General features: G+C 46.5%; 2 protein-coding genes across 4 annotated transcripts in view; both read right to left on the bottom strand.

Annotated features, from left to right (window-relative positions):
* Radil (Rap associating with DIL domain) overlaps positions 1-22,895 on the bottom strand; it is a 75,175-nt gene that overhangs the window by 44,141 nt on the left and 8,139 nt on the right. The window lies entirely within an intron of this gene.
* Papolb (poly(A) polymerase beta) lies at positions 1,501-22,893 on the bottom strand. Its single transcript, XM_087196459.1, is given in 2 exon segments — positions 1,501-12,077; positions 12,079-22,893. Coding segments are annotated over 2 exon segments (2,277 nt in total). The 5' UTR covers positions 14,311-22,893; the 3' UTR covers positions 1,501-12,032.

Here is a 22,895-nt window from a genome sequence, read left to right as displayed (position 1 = left end):
AAAGAAAAAGGAAAGATTCAGAAAGATTTAATTAAAGGATGGAAAATCATATGCCAATTATATTTGCATAAAATTATAAAACTAACCTAAAGAAAGCTAATGTATCTCTAACGATATCAAGCAAAAGTACTTTGAACTAAAAAAGTCACACTACAGACAGAGTTCACTTAAATAAAAGTTTCAACACAGCAGGAGTAGATCCTCTTAAAATTATACATTCCTAATAAAATGGTACTAAAATAGATGGGAGGGCCGGGGATTTAGCTCAGGGGTGCTGCACCTGCCTCACCAAAAGCAAGGCCCTGAGTTCGATCCCCGATACTGCAAAAAAATAAAATAAAATAAAAATAGATGGGGAAAAAAAAGAAAAGAAGCAAAAGAATAGATATTCAAATCCATAAGCACAGTGGGACACTTAACCATACCTCTATCAGAAACATAAACAGGCAGCCAGAAATATGAGCAATGGGGCTGGGGATTTAGCTCAATGGTTCTGATGCTTGTCTCGAAAGTGCAAGATCCCAAGTTCAATTGCTGGTGCCAAAAAAAAAAAGAAGAAATATCAGCAATGGTCACATTTAACCTGCTTTCACCCTACAAAACCCTATACCCCAAAACCTAATTTTTAAAGCACAGATGGAATATTTGCAAAGACAAACCAAACTATAACAGACAATGAACTAAGTCTATAAATTTCAAAAGAATTAACAGAACATATTATCTTAGAAAAGAATCAAGCTAGAAATAAATAATAAGAGAAAAAGGAGAAAATCACCAAATGTTACAATTAAGAAACATATTTGTAAATATTCCAAGGTCAAGGCTGGGAATTTAGCTCAGTGGTTCTGCCACCTGCCTTGCAAGCACGAGGACCCAAGTTCGAGCCCCGGTACCAAAAAATATATATATTCTACGGTCAAGGAAAAAATCCTACTGGTAATGTTACTGAGTGATAACAAAGTTGTCATATATCAATACTTGTAAAATGGAGCTAAAGCAGAACTTGGAGGGAGATCTGTAGACTTAGAAGTATATATTAAAAGAGAAAAATAGGGGCCAGGGATTTAGCTCAGTGGTACTGTGCCTGCCTCACAAGCACAAGGTCCAGAGTTCAATCTCTAGTGCCAAAAAGAGAGAGAGAGAGAGAAATACAGGAGTTAAAGTACAAATTAAACAAAAAACATATAACATATAAACATAACAAGGCCAATATTAAGTTTAACTACAAGTTTAGTAAAATCAACAAATATCTGGCAAAACTGATCAAGAAAAAAAAACAGAAAGAGAGAGAATCAACAAATAATAGCTGCAATAAAAAGGAGTACTATGGTAAATGTTGCATTCAACTTAATAGTTGCAATAAAAATATGCAACTGATAATTTTATGACAATTAATATGAAATTTTAATTCAAAATGGACAAAGTCCTAGGAAAAAACAAATTACCAAAATTGGCTCAAAGACAGACAACCTGAATAGTCTTTTAAAATAACCAACCACTGGGCCGGGGATGTAGCTCAGTGGCACAGTGCCTGCCTGGCAAGCTCAAGGCCCTGAGTTCAATTCCTGGTACCAAACAAACAAACAAACAAAATAGCCATTGAGCCAGGCACGGTGGCAAATGCCTATAATCCCAGCACTCCGGAGGCTGAGGCAGGAGGATCACCATGAGTTTGAGGTTAGCCTGGGCTACTTAGTGAGTTCAAGGCCAGCCTGAACTACATAGTGAGGCCCTGTCTCAAAAATAAATAAATAAATAAATAAAATATCCATTGAACTGCTGGTAGAAACAGAAAGAGGCAATGATCCATTCCAAATTTTAAAAATATCTATGGAGAGATTGCTATCTACATGATCGCATGATGAGACATATATACTCCTTAAAATGTCTCCATCTCTCCATAAAGAAACCCACTTTTAAGTTGCTACCCTACAGAAATAGTCAGAAATGGGGCCGAGATTTAGCTCAGTGGTGCTGTCACCTGACTCACAAATGCAAGGACCCAAGTTTGATCCCCAGTACCAAAAAAAAAAAACGACAGACGCAGAAATAGTTAGAAAAGAGTTGGACATTTATGTTCAAAGATGACACAGCCATTCCCATAACCATTATTTATAAATAGAGGGAAAATTCAACAGGGACTATTATGGTTATGTGCACCCATTCACTAGCACTAAATGATGTTCACGATATAAGAAAGTAAATATAGGAAGCTCAGAAACAGCATAGAACTGTACACAGGTTGATTTAAATTATGCAAGAAAATAAATGCATATCCTGAGAAAAGACTGAAATGAGAAGGGCCGAACTATTAAAAAGCGGTGATTTCTACTCTCTTCTTTATACTTCCTCTTACTTTCCAAATTTTTGACAATAGGGAGGTCCTATTTCTTAAAGCTAAAGAAAGTACTTTGGTGTTTTACAATACCAAAGTGGGTGGCTTCCATGATAAAACTTGGACTTCTCACACTAGCTGAGTCCCAGCAGGGAATGACTGGAAACCTAATTAGGATAATGGATGACTAAGGAGATCAAAGGCTTAGGCTGTTTGTCGCAGAGTCACAGAGAGACGCAGAGTCTCCCAGGACCATGTCAGAGAGCGAGCGGTATGGCACAGCCATGAAGGTTTGGAGCTGAAACCAAGGCCAATCCAGGGAACCCGGGATGACTGTAACACCCTTCCAGAGGGGATCAGCGTCAGCAGTTGGCAGCTCGGCTCACCGGGCTGACCAGGGGAGGGAGGGCTGAGGTGTTTCTGACTCCACCTGATATTCTGTCCCGGATCTGGGTAGCACCACAGCTGACACTGTGCTGCTGGTTATCAAGTCTCTGGACTTAGCACAGAGGAGCTTTCTCTTGCCACCTGGAGAACGGCCAACTCCTGGCCTGCACTGTGCTGAGATCCCCACCGTCCTGTCCCTGTGGCATCCCACTGGCCGGTGCCCCACAGGTCTGGCAGCAGGGTCCACATCTGCCCTCTGGACTGAGCCTCTGCCCCCACTCCCTTGGTCTTGTTTATGGGCTTCATACCCTAGTCACTTAAATATCTTTACTTCTCAGGTTCATTCTGAGTCCTTGGAATTATATCTGAATCTTTACTCTTGTGTGTATCTGTGTGCCTCTGTGTGTCTACAACTCTTAAAGACAAGCTAAGGACTATGATCCCCTCCTATTTGTTTGCTAAGTCTGTCAGGACAAAGTGCCACAGACCGGCTGCCTTCAACAGCAGACACTGTGTCAAGCCAAGAAGCTGGAGTCCACGACCAGGGTGTCGCAGGTCTGGTTTCTCCGGGGCCTCTCTCCTTGGCTGCAGATACTGTCTTCTTGCGTCCTCACACGGTCATCCCTGTGTGTGTGTCCATGTGCTACTTGCCTTTCTTTATCAGGTAGTCATTTTGGATATGACCTCCCCACAGGACCCTGTTTTATGTTAATTTCTTCTTTAAAGACTCTGTCTCCAAATACAGTTACATTCTGAGGCACTGGAGTTCTGGCTTCAGGGACTGAACTTGGGGGCCATGATTCAGCCAGGCCAGGCTTGACCAGAGACCACACGGGTCAATCAAATGCACAGCACAGGTAGCAACAGGCCACCAGGCAGGCTGCCTATGGGCATTCACCACCACCACCACCTCCCAAGAGCTGGGGCACAAGCCCTTTCTGAGGGGGACAGCCCAGCCCCAGAGCCCTCCCAGCCTCTCATTCTGTGTCACCAAAGAAACAGGCACCACTACAACATGCCCCAGGCTGTCCACCAAAAGCCTGCAGGTCAGCACGGTGCAGATTTGCAAGCCTGACCGTGACCTGGGCTTCAGCAGAGCTGGAGAGAGGCGACAAAGAGGAGGGAAGGAGGGAGGAAGAGAGGGAGGAAAGGAAGGGCTCGCTGCAACTTCTCAGTGCTGCCCTGCAGAGCCGCCAGCCACATCCTCCCTCCTAACCTGCACCATGTCCCTCCCCTGATTTGACCGTCTCACTGTCCTCTTAAAAGCCACCCACAGGGCTGGGGATTTAGCTCAGTGGTTCCACCGCCTGCCTCTCAAGCTAAGGACCCGAGTTCGATCCCTGGTACCAAAAAAAAAAAAAAAAAAGAAAGAAAACAAGCCACCCACAACGAACAGGTGGCCAGAGAGAAACGGGCCAGGAAGAGGAACAGGCAATTCACAGACAGACCTGCAAGCGGCTAATGGCCACCAGGCGCTCAGCCCATCAGCGAGAACACACTGCACACTGCCACCCATACAGAGAAAGAGAACGGACAGCTTAGATGGGCCATCATTAATTACAAAGAAAATGAAAAGTTGGGAGGGAAAAGTCATCTGAGCACACAAGATCCTTGAGTGGTGTAAAGCTATATGCACTCATAAGGAGGCAGTGGTGCCTGCCTGTGATCACAGCACTCTCGAGGCTGTAAGTTCAAGCCCAGCCTGGGCAACTTAATGGCTTAGCAAGACCCTTCTCAAATTAAAAAATACAGAAGGGCTGGGATGTAGTTCAGTGCAAAGGACAAAAGCCCTGGGTTCAATACCCAGTACTGCCAAACAAAACAAAACAAAAAACTCTGTTATTTTACTCCAATCCAAACCCCAAAGAGAAGGCAAAAGGTCTGGCTGTTTTGAGGGAGGAGGGGCTGGCGAACAGATCTAAATCCTCACCTTCCATGGGAGGAAGTCACTAGACATTGTCTGAAGTTTTAAAAACCAAGCAGTAAGAGGAAGATTTGTCATTTGAAAATAGGGAATTAAATGCCAAAAAGAGCAGTTCATAGCCGGACACGGTGCCTCTAGGGACAGCAGGGCTGGGAAGGTCGAGGGCTGACAGGGGGCCACCCATCTGTTTTTGTTTTGTTTTAATCAGCAGTAAGGAAACATTGCTTCGGGCTGGGGATTTAGCTCAGCGGCACCAGCCTGCCTCACAAGCACAAGGTCCCAAGTTCAATCCCCAGTACAGAAAAGACCAAAAGAAAAGAAGAAAACATTGCTTCAATGGTCCACATATGTAACTAGAGAAAATAAGACTGTGTAAAACACATGCTTTCCAACACACCGAAAGAATGAGTGATAGGCACTCGTGGGATCTGTTTCTCACGGATCCCTAGACATGCTGTCTCCGTGCCATGGCCAGTCTTTGGCTGGTCCCTGAGAGCTGGGGTCTTCCAGGGTGATCAGCGCCCAGACACCAAGGGCACTGTGGGGTGAGCGCAGGCTCCAGCCGAGGGCTTATATAATAAGAAAGGGTTGTGCCCTACTTCAAGGGCTAGGCTATTTCATGTCAGGATGACATAAATATTAGTGATCTTACAACTGGTGACACACTTTTCTTTGGTGAAACACAGAATACAAAGGAATGTGTGTTGCAAAATTGTTCCTCATGACCCCAAAATACAACAGTGCTCCATCCTCACCATGGGATATCCCACAGCTCTGAAGAAAGAACTGGGGCTATAATACATGATGTGGAGAAATCTCCATACAGCGTCTAGTAAGAAAAGTAAGACATAGAAAGTAAGGCTATGATTTGGAAGACAATGCTGACTGTGAGCGTGTGTGTGTGGTTTGATTACATGGTCCACACGGTGCTGGGCAGACTTCAAAGATGGTCCGTGGTCTCTGCCCCTGGGATCATTTTGGCAGAGAGATCTGGCAAGCAAATCAGTTACCCACCTGCTGACCTTGGGATCTGGTGATCACCTGGGGAGCTCCACCTGATCTCACAAGCATCACTGGTGACAAAGGAAAGTGATCGGAAAGGTGAGGAGATTCCTAAGCAGAACATGGCAGGTGAAGGAAGAGCTGTTAAGTAAAACAGAACACTGGGTCTGGATGACTCAAAATGCTCAGCCTTCCCAGAGGACCTAAGACGCTAAAGGTCCAAAGTGGCTGGGAAAGCATGGCACAGAGCAGAACACAGCATACGCTGTGCGTCCTCTGCTGAGACAGAAGAAGATCAAAGATCAGGAGGTCAGAGCGCCCAGCCATGCAGACTCTGCCGAAGGTGAAGGGAGCCTCTCACAGATTTTCCCAGTCAAGCCACAGGGCTCCAGGGAAGTTTAAGAACAGTGTCATTCCACTGCAGAAACTGAAAACAGAGACGGGATCATCTCAGAAGCATCTGTGGACATGGCTTTTGTCTAAGGGAGGGAATTCCCAGAAAAGCCTCATGAGCCCACCCAGTTCTTGAAAAAATCAGGTCAGCAGAGACACTGGTGGCACAGACTGAAAGGGACAGAGCACAAAATGAAATACCACCCAGAAAGGGCTGATGAACACCTTTCAGGAGGAAGGTTGGACTAAGGACTCAGGAGGTGGCTGCAGGAGCTTGGGGATGCAGCTCAAGGCACCCTGGCCGGAGATCGGGTGTGTGTGTGTGTGTGTGTGTGTGTGTGTGTGTGTGTCTGTGTGTGTGTGTGTGTGTGTGAGAGAGAGAGAAACCTGCTTAGGATCAGGGGTTCCCTTTACCTCCAAGTCCCCCCTTCTGGACCAGAATTCCTGTCCCTGTCATCTTCTGCCTGTCCCCCCTCTGTGGGTGGGAAGTGCTGGGGCAAGTAACTCGGCTCTTGGATTTCATGGGTCCACACATGGAGAAAATTTGCACACCAGAAGTTGTATTCAATGGATTACACCCACACTGGGTTTAGATTGTTTAAATGTTGTGATCTTGGACTTGAACTCGCAACAAGATAAGATGAGGCTGGAAGATCTAGAGGGGGGTGAGTGCCTTGTGTGTGTGGATGCAGATGTAAGTCACTGGGGGACAGAGTGGGGAATAGCTGGAATTCTACCATGATCCCCAGTGATCCTCACCTGGTACAGTCTGCTCCCCGCTTGGGTGTGAATGGGAGCTGTGCAAACGATGTCATTCCCTGATTATGTTTTGTTATGTAGCAAAAGAGATTTTTGCAGACACAAATTAGTCTACTAATCAATTCACTTCAGATTCATCCAAATGGGGATTACCCAGGCAAGCACATCTAAACACACAAGACTTCTAAAAGCAGGAAGGAAGTCAAATTTTCAAAGAACAAAGGAGATTCTGATGTGCCCTGCAGAGACGTGAAGGTCCTGGCGCCACCTGCAAGTGATTTGGTCATGCTCTTGAACTCCGGAGTCAGTGTGTACAGAGCAAGAGAAAGCCGGCATTGCATTTCAGGGTGCACTGCTGCTCCTAACAGCACAGTCCCTACACCACTGGTGGGGCCATGTGCCCAGCTACGAGGGACTGGTGGGACTGCAAGAAACCTCCACAGGACAATGCCATGTGCTGGGACAACTCTGTCCTCCTCTCTTCCTGCTGGCAATGAAGATGGGATGGCAGTGGCCCCCACAGTCATGCTGCACCTAAAGCAACCCAAGGATGAAAGGCAAGGACTAGAACAGTGGGGCTCAAAGCGGAAGCCTGGGTCACTGGTAACCCCGGAAGCCACCTTCCCAGCCCTGAAGTTAGTACCTGTTCTGCGAGGGAAAATAAACATGCATTGCATTCAGGCTACTGCCTGGCTAAATGCAATCCCTGGCTGATTTTAGGATGTCTCTTAGGTATCCGTTTTTTATGTTATGAAATAATCCACACACACAAAAGTATTTATAACCTAGACTAATAATAAAGGGAGCATTATGGCAGCTACCACCCGGTCTAGGAAACATGGACCCTCCGGCCTCCCACTGCTCTCCCACCTCCCACCCAACCACAGGGATTCTGTGATTAACAGGCCTTTCTTTTTCATTTATAGTCATCCATGCGTTTATGTAACCCTAGATTATACTGCTGCACTTTGCCAACCTTATGTAAATTATATCGGCAATCTGCTTTGTTCTTGGCCAGCATGAGACATAGCTACATGGATGGGTGGGGCGATGGTTTAATTTCACAGCTTTATGGTGCTCGAGGCATAAATGCACCACTGATTGCCCCAACCACCACTGCACACTCATGGCTTTAGGCCCTTCTAGAACACTGCTATGAATGAACCATGCACTCCTCAGGTACTCAAGGGACCATGCCTCTGGGAAAGGGCTTTCCGGCTTTTCTGACAGTGCCATACAGAGAAAATTATGACAATTACATGGCACACTGGAGGTACCCAGAGGGTGTGGAGAGTTCAAGGCACTGCTTTGGCCCACAGACTCTGGCCCTGCACGCCAGTGCCCACAGCGGGACGCAGAGGCCTGCCAGCAGAACCCAGGCACAGGCTGTGTGGGCCTGCCACCGCCACCACCAGGTAAGACTGGGGTGTTCCTCATTCGCACCAAATCTACATTATTGATGTTCTTTTTGACTTTCATTTAAGTTTTTTCCTAGCTGGCATAGTGGTATATACCTTTAATTCCAGCTACTTGGGAGGCTGAGGCAGGAGGATCCCAAGTTCAAAGCTAGCCTGAATAACTTAAAGAGACCCAGTCTCAAAATTAATTTTTTACTAAAAGGGCTGCAGGTATAGCTCCCTGGTAGAGCACCTTCCTAACATGTATGAGACCCTGGGTTCAATCTTTAGTGCCACTACAAAAGTTTTTCTTGTTCTTAATTCATATTTTTCTTATTTCTAACAAAATGAGCATCTATTATTGTTTACTGACCATTCCTAGTTCCTCTTCTGAGAAATGCCTATGAATTGTCCATTTTGCACTGGCTTGTTTGATCTTTTAAAATAAATTTTCTTTTGCCATCCTTAATGTATTCTTAACAGTAATCATTTGAGAATTATATGCATTTTCCAATTGTCAGGTGGCAGGCTCTATAAACAGTGTCCACCAGATCACTGACAGCAAACAAGATGTGCATGGGGCTTGGATGACAAATCCAATTGGCCATCTGCCAACGTATTGTCTATGACAGCTTTCACTACAAGGCAGAGTTAAATGGTTGTGACAGGTAGACTGCATGGCCTCACAGAGCTGAAAACAATTCATAAACCACTAAAGTCGACTGTGTTAGAAAATGTTCCCCCCACTCCCACCCTGGTATGGTGGTACATGTCTGTGATCCCAGCACTTGGGAGGCTGAGGCAGAAAGATCACCATGAGTTGGAAGCCAGCCTGGGCTACGTAGTGAGACTCTTCGTCTCAAAAAAACAAAAAACAAAACAAAACATAAAAACAGGGGCCAGGAATTTAGCTCAGTGGTTTTGCCGCCTGCTGCGCAAGCACAAGAACCCAAGTTCGATCCCCAATACAAAAAAAAAAAAAATTTCCTTTCTTTTTGTCTGCTCATATCAATTAAAGAGCCTTGTTAAATTTCCTGTGATAATGATACATTTGGTGATACCTGTCAATCTCTGCTAAACTTCATGTTGAAGCTAATTTATCAGGTGCAAAGAAGTTATAAATTATCGAATTTTCCTGGTCAATTATTTCTCCTATCATTAATGCAGTGGCCTTCTTGTCCCCAGAATTGCTTTTGCTTTGAAATGTTTGAGTGTGTTACCCTGTCAACTCTGTTAGCATTTTTCCCCATTTTCATATCCTTACATTTTGGACGTGTCTCTTAAATAAAACAGCACATTGCTGGACTTACTTTTTCCTGCTACCTGCTGACGTAAGTCTTTTAGTCCAAGAACTTGGTCCACTATCTGTCATGAAGGATGGTCTGGTTTCATTTCTACCATGGTAATGTTTCCTTTTCTCATTTTTATTGTTCCCATTTTTGTTGTTGTTTTCCCCCATCTTTCCTGCCTTTGTTAGTTTTACCTCCATTTTAAAACCTTTATTTGAAATTTTAACTGTTCTCATGTTTCCCCTAACATTATACCGCACACTTTAATTACTTAGTAAAGCTGAAAAATTCATGAGTATCTCACCCCTCCTTCAGAACAATGTGAAAACATATGAATTCTTATCAGATTTAAACATCACTGGCCAGCATTTTAATTTCATTTTGTTCATTTGCCATTTATTTTTATTGTGTTTGTAATGGAGAATACATTATCTGTTTTCAAAATAGTGCTTGAAAATACACGGAGTACAGATACTATGTAACAAACCAAACTCCAGTCATGAGACACTACATACATCACATGAAAAAATAATTTGATATCCAGGTAATAATAAATAGAATTTAAAAGTTCCAAGTTTACATCTTGGTAAAACAAATACAGTTACATTAAACAGTTAATAAACTAATCTTTTCCAAAGTATAAACAAATTAACAAAACTAAATTCTGTGCCTGGAAAATGCAACCAAACACAGAGCTACTGAAAATACAGATGCTGTGCGCGTTTCAACTGATTCATTATTATTATTGTGGTGGAAGGGTTAGGTGACTGCACAGGACAAAAATGTGAGAAACATAAATAGTACATACTAGCATCTGAACATCTCAATTACTGCATAGCTTAAAAGGAAAAAGACTATACCACAACTTTGGAAAATTAATCTAGGACAGGGGAAAGTAATGTTGCTTAACATGAAAAAAATGCAGGTGTGGTAGAGAGGTACACAGTCTGGGAGTGCGGAGACAGCCAGGCTAGCTGGGGAGATTGTTTAAGTTGCTGTGTCCACATTAAGACTGTTTTCATTCATCTACATTTGTTGTCCCTTGTGGTTCCTAAACAAGGATGTTCTGCTGCTTTATTAGGAGAGATTTTTTTAAAAAAAGAAAAGTCTTCCTAATCTGTGGCAAAATAAAACAAAACCATAAAAAGCCGACTAGATGTCAAGAACTTTCTAGAAATTATTTTTATATGACTCAGATAAAATTAATGAATTAAGGCATTAAAAAATAAAAATTGGTTTAAGATTTGTGAAGAAAATGCTTTTTTACCCATATTTAAAATTGTAAATCAGCTTTCTTATAAAGCAGGTATCCTGTGGAATTTATAAAACTTCTCATATATAATGATCAAATGGCCATCATAGAACAGCAGCATATTTCACAGACATTATATTAAGTGAAGTTTTACTAAAACGTTAGCCATGGAATCTGAATTTGCTTTGTGCTATGTGGCCATAAGACTATTGATTTCACATCATGGTTTAGAAAATACTAGTACCCTGGGTTTTTGGTGTTTTTTTTTTAACAAAATACACAAGCATACCTTGCACACAGCAAACAGAAGAGGATGGAGGCAGAAAGCTTTTTGTTTTAAAATGAAATGACTGAAGACAAGAATATGGAGCTCTGTAAGATCAGAAAAAATGTTTGGTCGCTGATTATACACTGTCTAAAACAATCCTATAGATAAAACCAATGTTATTTCTTGATCATGTTCCATCAAAACTAAAGACACAGGAATTACTGTTTTGATGTCACATATATACCCTAAGAGCTAACATTTCATTTTAAAGAATTGTAGCTATCTTAGAAGGACTGAGCTAGTTACTTTTGTGCTTTCTCCGAAGTATATTACACCACTGCCCAGTGGTCTCTAATTTTAAGATTAATAGTGAAGAAATCACTCCAGAAAAAACAAAAAAACTAAAATTCACCAAGTTAAAATCCAAAATTAGTTCTAGTTCCTAACTTTAATATTAGGAATTCTGATACTAGTTTGTATTGCAAATTTTCCCAACAATGCAAGAAACATAAATTCAGTCCAGATGTCAGTCATGGCTATAAATATAGCTTATTTAAGCGTAGTAGTCCTTTGAAATAAGTTAATGTGTTGCTGACACATTAATAATAATGAGGCATTAATAACAGTACTTGTAGCTTCATTTGCTAAACTTCCGGTCAAGATTTGACCAGTTAAGAAAGTACTCAATGAGCATAAATCTATTTTAAGTCATATGTAGCCTGGTACCCTCACACTCCTTCTGTAGCATCTCAAAACAATAGGCTGACTTGGCAGATATTGTTTGTGGGCCTTAAGGTTGTTTCTATCCGCTCAATGTTTCACTGAATTCTGGGTAACAGGAATAGAATCTGCAGGGAGAGCAGGGATAATGGGTCTATCTGTGCTGGATGTTTCCTGGGAGGCCAGCAGAGAAGCTGCTGTCTGAACAATTTCTAACTGAGCTGTGCTTCTCTGTCTGGTTGACCCCTTTCTTTGGTTTTCTTGGCACTTTCCTCTTTATGAGGTGAGATGTCCTCTAGACACCTACTATAGGATTAGGTGTGTTTGTTGCTGCATTTCCTGAAGGTCTAGGAGGATGGTTTACTAAATGTGTTGAAGGAACAACTCTGATAACTGTGGGCTTTAGTGGTGGAGAAATAGGTTGTAAGGGAGTTTGAGAAAGGCTTTCACTCGGTGCAACCCCTGAGGTTTCACTAGGATTCACCTGTTGCAGAGAAACTTCAGGAGCCTGCATATTGGTCACAGATGCTGCCACTAAAGCCAGGGAAGGGCTGTTTCTGTCCTGAGTGCCAGTAGGTAAAGGCACTGATAAGATGTTCTCACTTTCTACAGACAAGCAGAAGCTGCCGTCATCCACAGCCGTCAACCTTACACCTTCTGAGTGTGTTTTCTTTTTCTGAAGAACATGATCAGGAAGTAGCTGATGAAGTTCCTTTTTCCTTAAATGCATTGCAGCAATTTTCATGTCCACCTCATACATCTTACTATGTACTGCTTGCCTATAAAGTGTATCTGCAAAAGACTGAATATCATAGTTGAGATCAAGACTGAGAATTTCGGAGTTTTCTGGCTTTTTTAACACTAACCCAATCACCCACATTGTGCTAAATTCTTCCTTGTCCAGATTTTCTTTGGGTGCTGGAAATGACTGGGGATTTACATGTGCCAGTGTAATAAATTCATTTTTCTCCAAGCTCCCAATCAGGATTCGGATCTTTGATTCCACCAAGCCCACCCATTCTAGATGTCGTTTTTCTGTTGGTGCACTTGCCAGAAGTATAATATAATGCTTGTACTTCTTAAAAAAGCTTGGAGCGTCAAAGAGTTTGGACCACTCTGCCTTATTCAGCAAAATTTCATGTGTGATAGCAAGCCCCTGCTTAAACTCCTCAATCATGACCATCCTAGTTGAAACAGACACGTTGTAAGTAGAGTTCTGCTGTGGATATGCTGGTGTAATTATAGGCATAAGATGGTAGCGATCACTGGGATTTACCCTTGGGTCCCACACAGGCAAATTAAGAGTCCGTTCTTCAGGCTCTTTCAGTAACACTGGATTTGGCCATTCCCATTCAGAAAACACCAAGAAAAATTTATGTACAAGAGTTGATGCTACTGCATTTGGATAAAGCTGGCAAGTTCTTGCTACTAGCATGGCCCAGGAAACACCTCCGAGGAAACCTAATATATTGGAGTAGATATTGTGGCATTTAGCCCACAATTTGATGGCTCTCAGAGTTAACCTGAAGTTGTCAATGTTTGGTACTAGATGTAAAATTTCATCAGTTACTCGGCAACCGTTAAGACTTCTTATGCATCTAATATCTAAATTTTTAAGCAGACTGTCATCTCTTAGATCCAAATCTTCTGGAATAGTCTGCAATGCTAACCTTGCAAACAAAATATCAATCTCTATCCCAGCAAAGCACAGTTTGATAACTGGTACAAATGCCTCTTCAACTGCCCTTAAATCTTTGACTTCCTCCTGTAGTTTCAATTTCCCGTAAAATGAGGTGAAAAACTCGCTCCGATCAACATGGCTCGGGGCAACACACAGCGCATCGATATCGGCCCCTTTTGTGTGGACTCCTAGTCTGTAAGAGCCGAAAGTGAAAAGTTTTCCCCCAACATTTTCAATGAAAGCTTGGGGCAGGTTCTTGCTTTCGCTGATTTCTCGTATCCATTCCTTCACCAGATTGTTTAACTTTTCCAAAATTAATGTCCTGCGCTGCAGCTCCTCTTCCTCTTCGAACACCCCGAAAGGCTGTAGGGTCTCGATGAGCCTCTGGGTGAGCTCAGGGTCAGCGTCCCTGGGGGCGGCCAGGCTGATGGCCGCCGAGAGGCCGAGGCGCTCCGGCAGCAGGGCTCCCGGGGTGGCCGCCGCCAACGGCATCCTCCCTAGAGCAGGCGGACCCCCGCGGCCGCCGCCCGGCTCATGCCCGGTGGGCAAGAGGACCGGGTTCCCGCGGCCCTGGGCTGCACGCCGAAGTCTCAAGCGTTGGCCGGCCTGCCACTGGCGTCCAACATGGCGCTGGCCGCCGCCGGCGTCCAGAACGGACCGCGCACGCGCGAGCCTTCCCCCGGCCACGAGAGGGCGTGGCAGCGACGGGAGGAGCCTCAGCCTCCGCAAACGAGGGCGGTCGGCGTGTTCCGCCCTGCCGAGGTCACTGCGACGCGCTCGCGGACACCACCGCCCTCCGCTCACCGTTCTCCAGGCCTCGCCCACCAGCGCCCCGAGAAGTCCTGAAGCGCGGGCCTTGCGCACCGCGGCGCCCGTGTCCTCTCCCGTCGACGCAGTGCACATCCGTCCCAGAGCCGCCACGCCGCTGCCCGGTGCGCGGGCTCCACCCGACACACCGCTTCCTGCGTCAGTGGGAAGGGCCGCAGTCCTCACGCCCTGGCCTCCAGATCCCAGCAGACCTCTCTGCACCTGTGCTGCTCACCATGACCCAGACCACCTCCCAGAACCCTCTTCACTGTATTCAATCTGCTGAAGAATCACTGAAGCATTTATTTAAATACTTAAGATTTTTTATTAGTGGACCCCTTATCTTGTTCTTTTCAAATAATCTCTCTTCTTTTGGGTGACATTCTTCCATATTTTTTCTGCCATTTCTTTAAATATATTAAACATACCTATTTAGTATTCTATAACCAACAATTCCGATTCCCAATGTTCTTGAAAATCTAGTTGTATGCTTTGTTATCTTCCACCAACTCCTTAAGGTAGTATGACCTCTTGTGTCTTGTAATTATGGATCCTGAGCTCACTTCCGGTGAACTTTGGGATGCATGGTGTGGAAATGTGACCTTCCAAAGAGGGTCTGCTTTGTGTCTACCAGACACCCCTGTACCCTGTCAAACTGCACTATAATTTAGTTCTTATTCCAGGGATTATCCAAACCATGGTGGTGCAATTTTGAACCCCCAAAACATGCAAGATAAAACTGGTTTTCAATTCTAAGGAGAAGTCTAAGTTTTCCCACTCAGAGCCCAGGTCAAGAAAGGTGACTGTCATCTTTTACCAGGTAATAGATTCTTCCTATCCCATCTTTTCCCTCCAATTTGAACTTCAGAGGATTCCAGCTGTATAGAAAGGGGCTCCTCTGTTCTAACTCCCTACCTTCTAAGGTCCCAGGGACTTTCTCTTTGGGGGCAGTTATTAAGTTTAAGTCTCTTAGTTGCCAAGACTAACAAATACCTCTAGCACAATTATAGGTTCAGAATCCACTAAAATTCTGTGGCTTTAAGATACCTCCTTCCCCCCCGCCCCCAGAAATTTCCTTTGCTTTCTTGGGTACTCACCTGTGCATTTAAAAGATGTACTTCCAGCTCATTTATAGTCAAAGATTTTCCAGGATACTTAGCATCACATACTGCCAGAAATTTAAAATCTACTTTTCAACCCATTTCAGTTTGGCTTGCATGCTCAACGTTGCAACAAACAAACAAGCCCCTGATATCAGAAAGGGCCTTGGCAACCTCCACATTGCCCAATCCAGTGAACCAATGGTCTGCATCTTTCCTGACCTACAGAAGCCTTCATGCTGGCCCACATGACACCACACTCTTGGTGGTGTTGTTACGTCTCTGCCCATTCCTCAGTATGATGTGCAGTTCCCTTCTCCATTACCTGGCCTCTAAATGGTGCGGTTCCTCCACACTAAGTTCTCACTACTTCATACTGCACATACATTCATCACCACGGTCATCCATCAATTTCCATGACCTTAAATGTCACCTACTGATAGACAAAGTGTTCGTAACCAGGCTCCTTTCTGAGCACCAGATCTATATTATTTGACTGCCCCGCTTTCCCCCTCTACCAGGATGTTTCAGGCTTCACATAATTTAAAGAGAACTCTTAACTATTTCCCCCATAATTTGTTTCTCTCTCAATAGTCTCCACTTCTGAAAATGGCATCTCTATCCTCCCATCTACCGAGTCGTGCTTGACACCTCCCTCTTCCTCATCCTCCACATCCAGTGCATTCACAGATACTGTGGCTTCTACCTTCAGAATACATTTGGAGTCCATCCAGTCCTCACCACCTGTTTCCCATAACCCTATCCAAGCCACCACTGACTCTCACCTAGACGTCTATAATCAATCACCTATTACTGACCTTCTCAACATACTCTACACCTAAGAGCCAGACTACTCTTTCAACTGCTTCAATGGCCTCCTATTACCCTTAGTCTAAAATCAAAATAGCTCCCCAGAACCACAAAAATAAATAGTAAGCCATATGTGGTAGTACACACCTGTCATCCCAACACTCTGGAAGGCTGAGGCAGAAGGATCACCAAGTTCAAGCCTGTGCAACTTAGGGAGACCTGTCTCAAAAAATTAAAAGTGGGATGGGGGACCACAAAATAAAACAAAATCTAAAGTACCTAGCAACCCAGGTTGATCTTCCCGATTGCCCAGTCTCACCATTGTCCTGCTGGTCTCTAGCTACAATGGCCTGCTGCCAGTGTCCAGTGTCCTGTGCCAGTTTCATTCTCTCTCATCCCCAGGTCTCTCCACAACCCTGTTCCCTTAGCCAGGGTGCTCTTCCCACCCCACGAATTGCACACTGCTTTTCACCTGGTTAATGTGCTGTCTGTCATTTTTGACACTGGTTTAAAGTTCATCTGCTCAAAAGAGCTTCCCCACCTTACTCTCAATTAGCACCTATGCTTTTCTTTCATGGTATATAAAACAGTTTGTAATTATGTTTTGAGTTATTATATCTTTGTCCTTGCTGCTCACTAGACTCTTAGCTCCAAGAATATATGATTATTTTGTCCGTAGCTATATACATGGTTTGGGGGGAAGCTTAAGGGGAAGCTAGGGATCAAATCTAGAGCCTCAGAAATGTGAGGCAAGCACTCTTCCATTCAACTACATCCACAATTTTACTTTGAGTCAGGGTCTTGCTAAGTTGTCTCAAACTTGCAACCCCCCTGCCTCAGCCTCCCAAACAGGTGGGATTACTGACACATGACACCATATGTAGCCATCAACTACTCTCTACTCCTACCCAGCACCTAGTCAAGTGCCTAACACATAGTGGCCATTCAATGAATATTTGGCAGTAAATGAAGAAAAACTTTCTATCTCATTTAAGTCACCAGGAAATCAGTATCTGGAATTTACCTTTTCTTCAGTTCTCATTGGCCCTTGACTTTGACCTCATTAATCTCTTACTTTAGGGAAATGAGCTGTTGCTTTTTAAACAATATGTTAGGTGCAGGGTGGATTAGCAATCCCCAAACTTCACAACTGCCTCTTCTTTGCCTTCCACTAGAGAGGATGGAGAGCCTGCCTTGGGGGAAAGCTCCCAGGATAAGGATGGAGTCACTTGTGTCGAACCCTAACAAAAATAAGTAAATAATGCTGGGGCATTACAGAGGAGGGGATCTCGTGTGTGTATGCCGAGTAACAAGAACAATCACAGGCGACTTTCCAGAGCCACAGCCCTGCACCAAGGCCTTGGCCACCCTCCAGAGACACTTCTGTAAGAACTTCTACCCAGCATCTGCCCGTCTAACCCTGGCTTGGTGCCTCCCTTGCTATTGCCCCCCATAGCCAACAATAACTTATGCAACCATTAAACACTCATTTCATCTTTAAAACCCCCTTTCTCCCTCTGTCTCCTACACGAATGGACACATACATACATAGTTTACTATGGCACATGTATTCCTTTTGCAATGCTCATTCTAATTAAATTCATCACCTATGAGAAGCTCTCTCTGTCGGTTACTTAGTTTGGCACTAAGATGTCCACCTTGGCCACACCTTTGCCAATCTGTCTTATGTTTTACATCTTCCCAACATCTTACACCAGTGGTGACATCCCTGTGTCAACAGGAAACATCCCCAACAGTGGCTCCTTATGGCACACAGCTGGATGTCTCTCTGCTGTCCCCAAGCTCAGCCAGGTGTGGGTTGGCCCTTCTGACATGGTGCTTCTGTGATGAAAGTGAAGGGAGGGATGTTCTTTAAATCTAAGCAGTGAACTGAAGGATGACACTAGCTGGGAGCAACACACCATTCGACCTAATTTTCTCCCTGAATTAGAAATGCCAAAAAAAGTCTTTAAATTCAATTACTTTTCTAGTTTCAGTCTGGTGAAAAAAAGGTTTGGGTTGTTTTGTTTTTAGCCAAACCACATAAAATGAATGTTTCTCACCACAAACCTATCATTGGTGATACACTGCAAAGAAAGCAGCTACTCCCAAAGGACAAGAGGAAGAGCAATCCAGGTCACCTCCTTCATGCCAAGACAAGAGTTGTTTAAGAATCTAATCCAGTGTGAAGAAAAAAGTTCCAAAAGAAAGTGACACAGGGAGGCTCAAGAGCTTTAGGACACAGAGGAACACAAAGGCAGCTATGGCTTCCCATGGGCATGAGCCTGGCTGTCCCCGGGGAATGCGTGTTGCTGCTGGCCCAGAGATGACAAGGTGGCATGACAGAACACAGCACCCAGCAAGGACACAGGTCTGCCCCCACCTGCCACCTCAAAGCCAGCAGCAGGGATTCGACCTCCACAAAGACAGATCCCATGGGTCCCCACAGCTGAGACCACAGAGCAGCTCTCTCTCCTCCAGGCTCCAAGCCTCCCACATGTTAAATGAGTTCCCACTCTACACCAGACTGCACCACAGGCATCTGATGGGCAATCCTTTCAGTCACGAGCCCAGGGACAGGTGCCATAACATCCCCAGCCTCTGTTTAGCCACAGAGATAACCCTAAGTCTCAGGTGCCTTAAAACCTCTCTATGCTTACTTGGGGGGGGGGGGGGTATAGGGTATTGAACCCAGGGGTTTTGCACTGAGCTACATCCCCAGCCTTTAAAATTTTTTTTCTTTGTTGTTGTTGTTGTTGTTTTACTTTGAGACAGGGTCTAGATAAGTTGCTAAGTTGCCCAGGCTGTGCTCCAATTGCTATTCTCCCCCCTCAGCCTCCCAAAGTGCTGGGATTACAAGTGTGTGCCGCCATACCCAGCATTACACTGCCTTTTTACAAAGACATCCAAAGCAAAGAGACCTGCCCTGGAAGGTATCAGGGCCGAGCCTCTGAAGGCCGCACACAAGGTGCTCATCAGCACAGCAGCAATGTGCACTGCCCCTCCCTAAGTGTGGGGCTTTCGAGGCCTCAGACCCCAGAAAGATGCCTAGGAAAGACATCTCCTAGTGAGGAGATGAGGGCCGTCAGAGTGAGGCTGTGGGCCGTCAGAGCAGGTCTGATGGCTGCAGGTGGCACACACAGGGAGGCGCTGGGCGTGGGGCACCGACAGCACTCATCTGGGCTGAGTCCAGGGGCCGGGTCTCCCCAGGGGACTTGGCGATGTCCTGGAAGCATGAGGCACTTACAGCTGGTGCTCAGGGGTCTGGAGGCCAGAGCTCCGCTCCCAGGTACAGGGTGTCTCCCACAGCCGGGGCCTCAGCACAGACTGCCAGTGGGATAGTGGAGGAGCCAGTCTAAACACCCTCCCTCTGCTCACAGAGAGCCAAAGCAGGCAGACACAGCCCTCTCCCTCACCCACCTCTCGCTGCTGACCAAAACAGCATGGCCCTGCCGTCACCCTCCCACGATGAGCTTGACTGTCGCTTTCATCTCCACATGGCATGGGCCCCAAATACCAGCGCCTGGGGAACTACTGAGGGCTGCTCTCCAGACAGCACCACTTCCTCACCACTTCCCTTAGCGCAGACTCCATATTTTGACAGTGTGGAAAGCAGAGAATCCAGCAGCGTGGGAAGGGCCATATTTACAGAAAACTAAACCCAAAAGTGTGTGACTATGGGTGCACAGCCACAGCTGAGCAGTGCCTGAGGTCCGGCGTGTGTGGACTTCAGCATCCCCACAGCCGTCCTCTGCTAGGGATCCTGGCAACTCAACAGCCACCAGCCTTCTCCCCTTCCCCTCCCCAGCTGTGACCCTCTAAGATAGGAACAAGTCTAAGGCAACCTGAGGCTGCTGACAGGAAGGAGAACTGGCATAAGAAGCTTCTGGGTTATGGTACCCCAGAGCCTGAAACCTGGGATGGCTGCATTCATCTGCGCGCGCGTGTGCGCGCACACGTGCGCACACACACACACACACACACACACACACATTCAACGCACACATGAGCACACTCACAGGCCTCCCGCCTTTTTGCAGACAAGACCTGACCATTCCCTTATTGGGACAGCAGGGCAGCCTCATCCCACCCATCGGAGAGAAGATAAGGGGAAAGGTGTGCCAGGTCCTTGGGGTCCTCCCCAGCCTGCCCTATGGGCATCCAATGTCACCTTGATTTCTGTCCTCCTGAAAACAAGAGTACCCGGCTACCTGTGAGCATTCATTTCACTGCAGCAAGTGCCACCACAGAGCCCCAGCAGCATGCAGGCCTTCACTGGGGCTCCCTCAGGACAAGCAGGCACAAAACCTGCTTGGTAGCCCAGGAAGCTCAGAACAGATGGGCCAGGACACAGTGGAGCAGCATGGCAAGGATGGGGAGTGCCCCCTCTTCCACTTAAGGCTCATGGTCGCCTGGCAGCCACAGTGGGCAGCCCCTCACCTCTGAACCCTCCTCCAGGGCCAAACAGTCTCTTAAAGCTGTTGCCACAGAGGCCTGCCTTCGAGGGGGACACTGAGCCTCAGCGAGGCCCTCAGGAGCAGGAGGCCAGCCACAGCAGCTCCCTCCCCTGTGTCCTGACTTCCCAGGGAGCACGGGAAGGAGCTAAGAGAATGTGTGGAATGGCCAATACACGCCACAGAGGGCTGCACTGGGCTCTTTCCCAGGGAAGAGTGGAGTGTATGTCACTATGTGCACACATGTGTGTCCACATGCACATGGCCTTGTAATGTCTGCCCTGTAAGGATCATCAGGAGAGCCAGGCACAGGCCAGAACCCTGGGGGAGCTCTAAGTCAGGCCTAGTCCTGCCATCGGGTCACCTGAGCAGCACACTGGGTTACTTGGTGTCTGTGGGTCTCCTCAGCTCCAGCCACACTAAAACTGCTTTTCTATTCCTGTCCCTCAGGGCACCATCCCCACCCTAAGCAGAGGCCTAGAAGCGGCTACCACGCACTGAAGTTTCCAGCCATGCCAGGAACGGCACTAGGTGTCCAGGCAACACCCAGAGAAGCCCAGCGAGAGAGGATGGCCCAGGGCCCGGGCCTGCTAGGCAGGTAATGCAACCCGCTGCCACCCAACAAGTGGGTCACTCAGACTGGCCAACTCAATAGGCTCTTTATAGGGAAGGCTTGAAAAGCCACCAGGGTTAAGAGGCTACAGGTCATGGAACTTCCTCTGGCCTTGATGTGTATGAAAGAAGCAGCTCTGAGGGCAGCAAACGGAGCAAACTCTAGCATCTTGCAACCTATACTTGGCCCCTGCTGTTTCCCACAGACCAGCAGCCACTGTGCAGGCAGACCAGGCTTTCCAAAGCTCTGCCTCACTCAGGTGACACCGCACAGTGACCTCAGGACAGGTGCTACTGGGCCCTGCAGCGACCCCGTCAAGCCTGCTCTTTGCTGTCCACTTAGTGGAGGAGGAAACGCTGAGCAAGAGAATGACCAAAATGCTACCTTCTACACCAAGGGCCCTTTGTCTCCATGCAGCGCCTGGTGCCTCCATCACCCATCGCTTTCACACACCAGGTCTTCTGGAATGAGGCACCAAAGGGACAAAAGTCCTCCAGATCACTGCAAGGCAGGATGAGGACAAAACCCAAACCCTGTAAACAGCGACCTATGGGAAAGTGGGGTGCTTATCTGCCAAGGCTTGAGTGCCCTTGGTCACTGCCAGCAATTCTGAATGATGCCAATGACAGGAGAGTGCCACCATAAAGACCTTGCCCCCTGCCCATCCCGGCCCCTCCTGCCTGTGTGCCTCTGTCCCTCAGCGAGACTTACCAAGCACCGCAGCTGCATCGAGCAGACTTAGCTTCACTAAGCCTTTTGGGGCTCTGTGATGTAATCTTGTCCTCCAGATCAGGAACCAGGCCTGGTCAGGCCAGGCCCCAGAGCTCCCCCACTATCCCTACCTCACACACCATACCCCAGCGCAAAGTGGCTCTCAAGGAAGCAGAGCTGGACAAAGTGAACACTTTCCACCTGAAACACCAAGAAGCCGAGCATGCAGTCTTGGTGAGCCATCACAAGTCCTCCTGTGGGCAACAGGCCAAGACCACAGGCTTGTGTAAGGACACTGGCTTTTTTACAGTAAACTAAGAAAAAGTCAAATATGACCCAAAACATGCTAAGAATCTTCTGGTATTTGAAAAAATTATTTTTATGGCATCTATCTATTAAAGCAATCAACTTCTCTCCACCTACTGAGTCAGCACCAGACACGAAACACTGGGCCACAGGCCGCCGGGTCCTCAAGCCCAAGGGCAGGCGGGCAAAGCCCCTGCTTCCAGTACTCGAAGAGAGAATATCACCAGCTGCCTCAAGGAGGGGGCTCACCCAAGAATGGCCTCTGACTGCCCGGCCACCCCCAGACCCCTGCACACCCGCACACTCCGCACAGGCCCCACTGCTGCAGACTGTGCGACGGGACGACACCATCCAGGTGGGGAGCCTCCTCCACTGCCTCTCCATCTGAAGCCTGTCCCTGGGATTCTCACCAGGTCTGAAGGGCTCTGTGAGGCATATGTGACAATGTGGGCAATGTGTAACAAGGGCTGGACAGTGACCTGACTTAAGAGAAGGATGGACAGGGCCTAAAACACTGCATTAGGAGCCACAGTAGTGCACCACCAGTGAGACAAGCCACCATGTCCAAGCCAGTGAGGGTACAGTGGTGGACAGGCCCACAGCGGCTCCACTCACCTCTTCCCGAGAAAACGCCTGCCCACATGCTCCTCTGTTCCTTGTCCCCCGCTCCTGGCCACCTCCCTGCCC

Source organism: Heterocephalus glaber, unplaced genomic scaffold (assembly GCF_053883595.1).
Source record: "Heterocephalus glaber isolate CG9 unplaced genomic scaffold, H.glaber_assembly_v1.0 deba00001610, whole genome shotgun sequence".
NCBI lineage: Eukaryota > Metazoa > Chordata > Mammalia > Rodentia > Bathyergidae > Heterocephalus > Heterocephalus glaber.
This window is presented reverse-complemented; position numbering and strand designations above follow the sequence as displayed.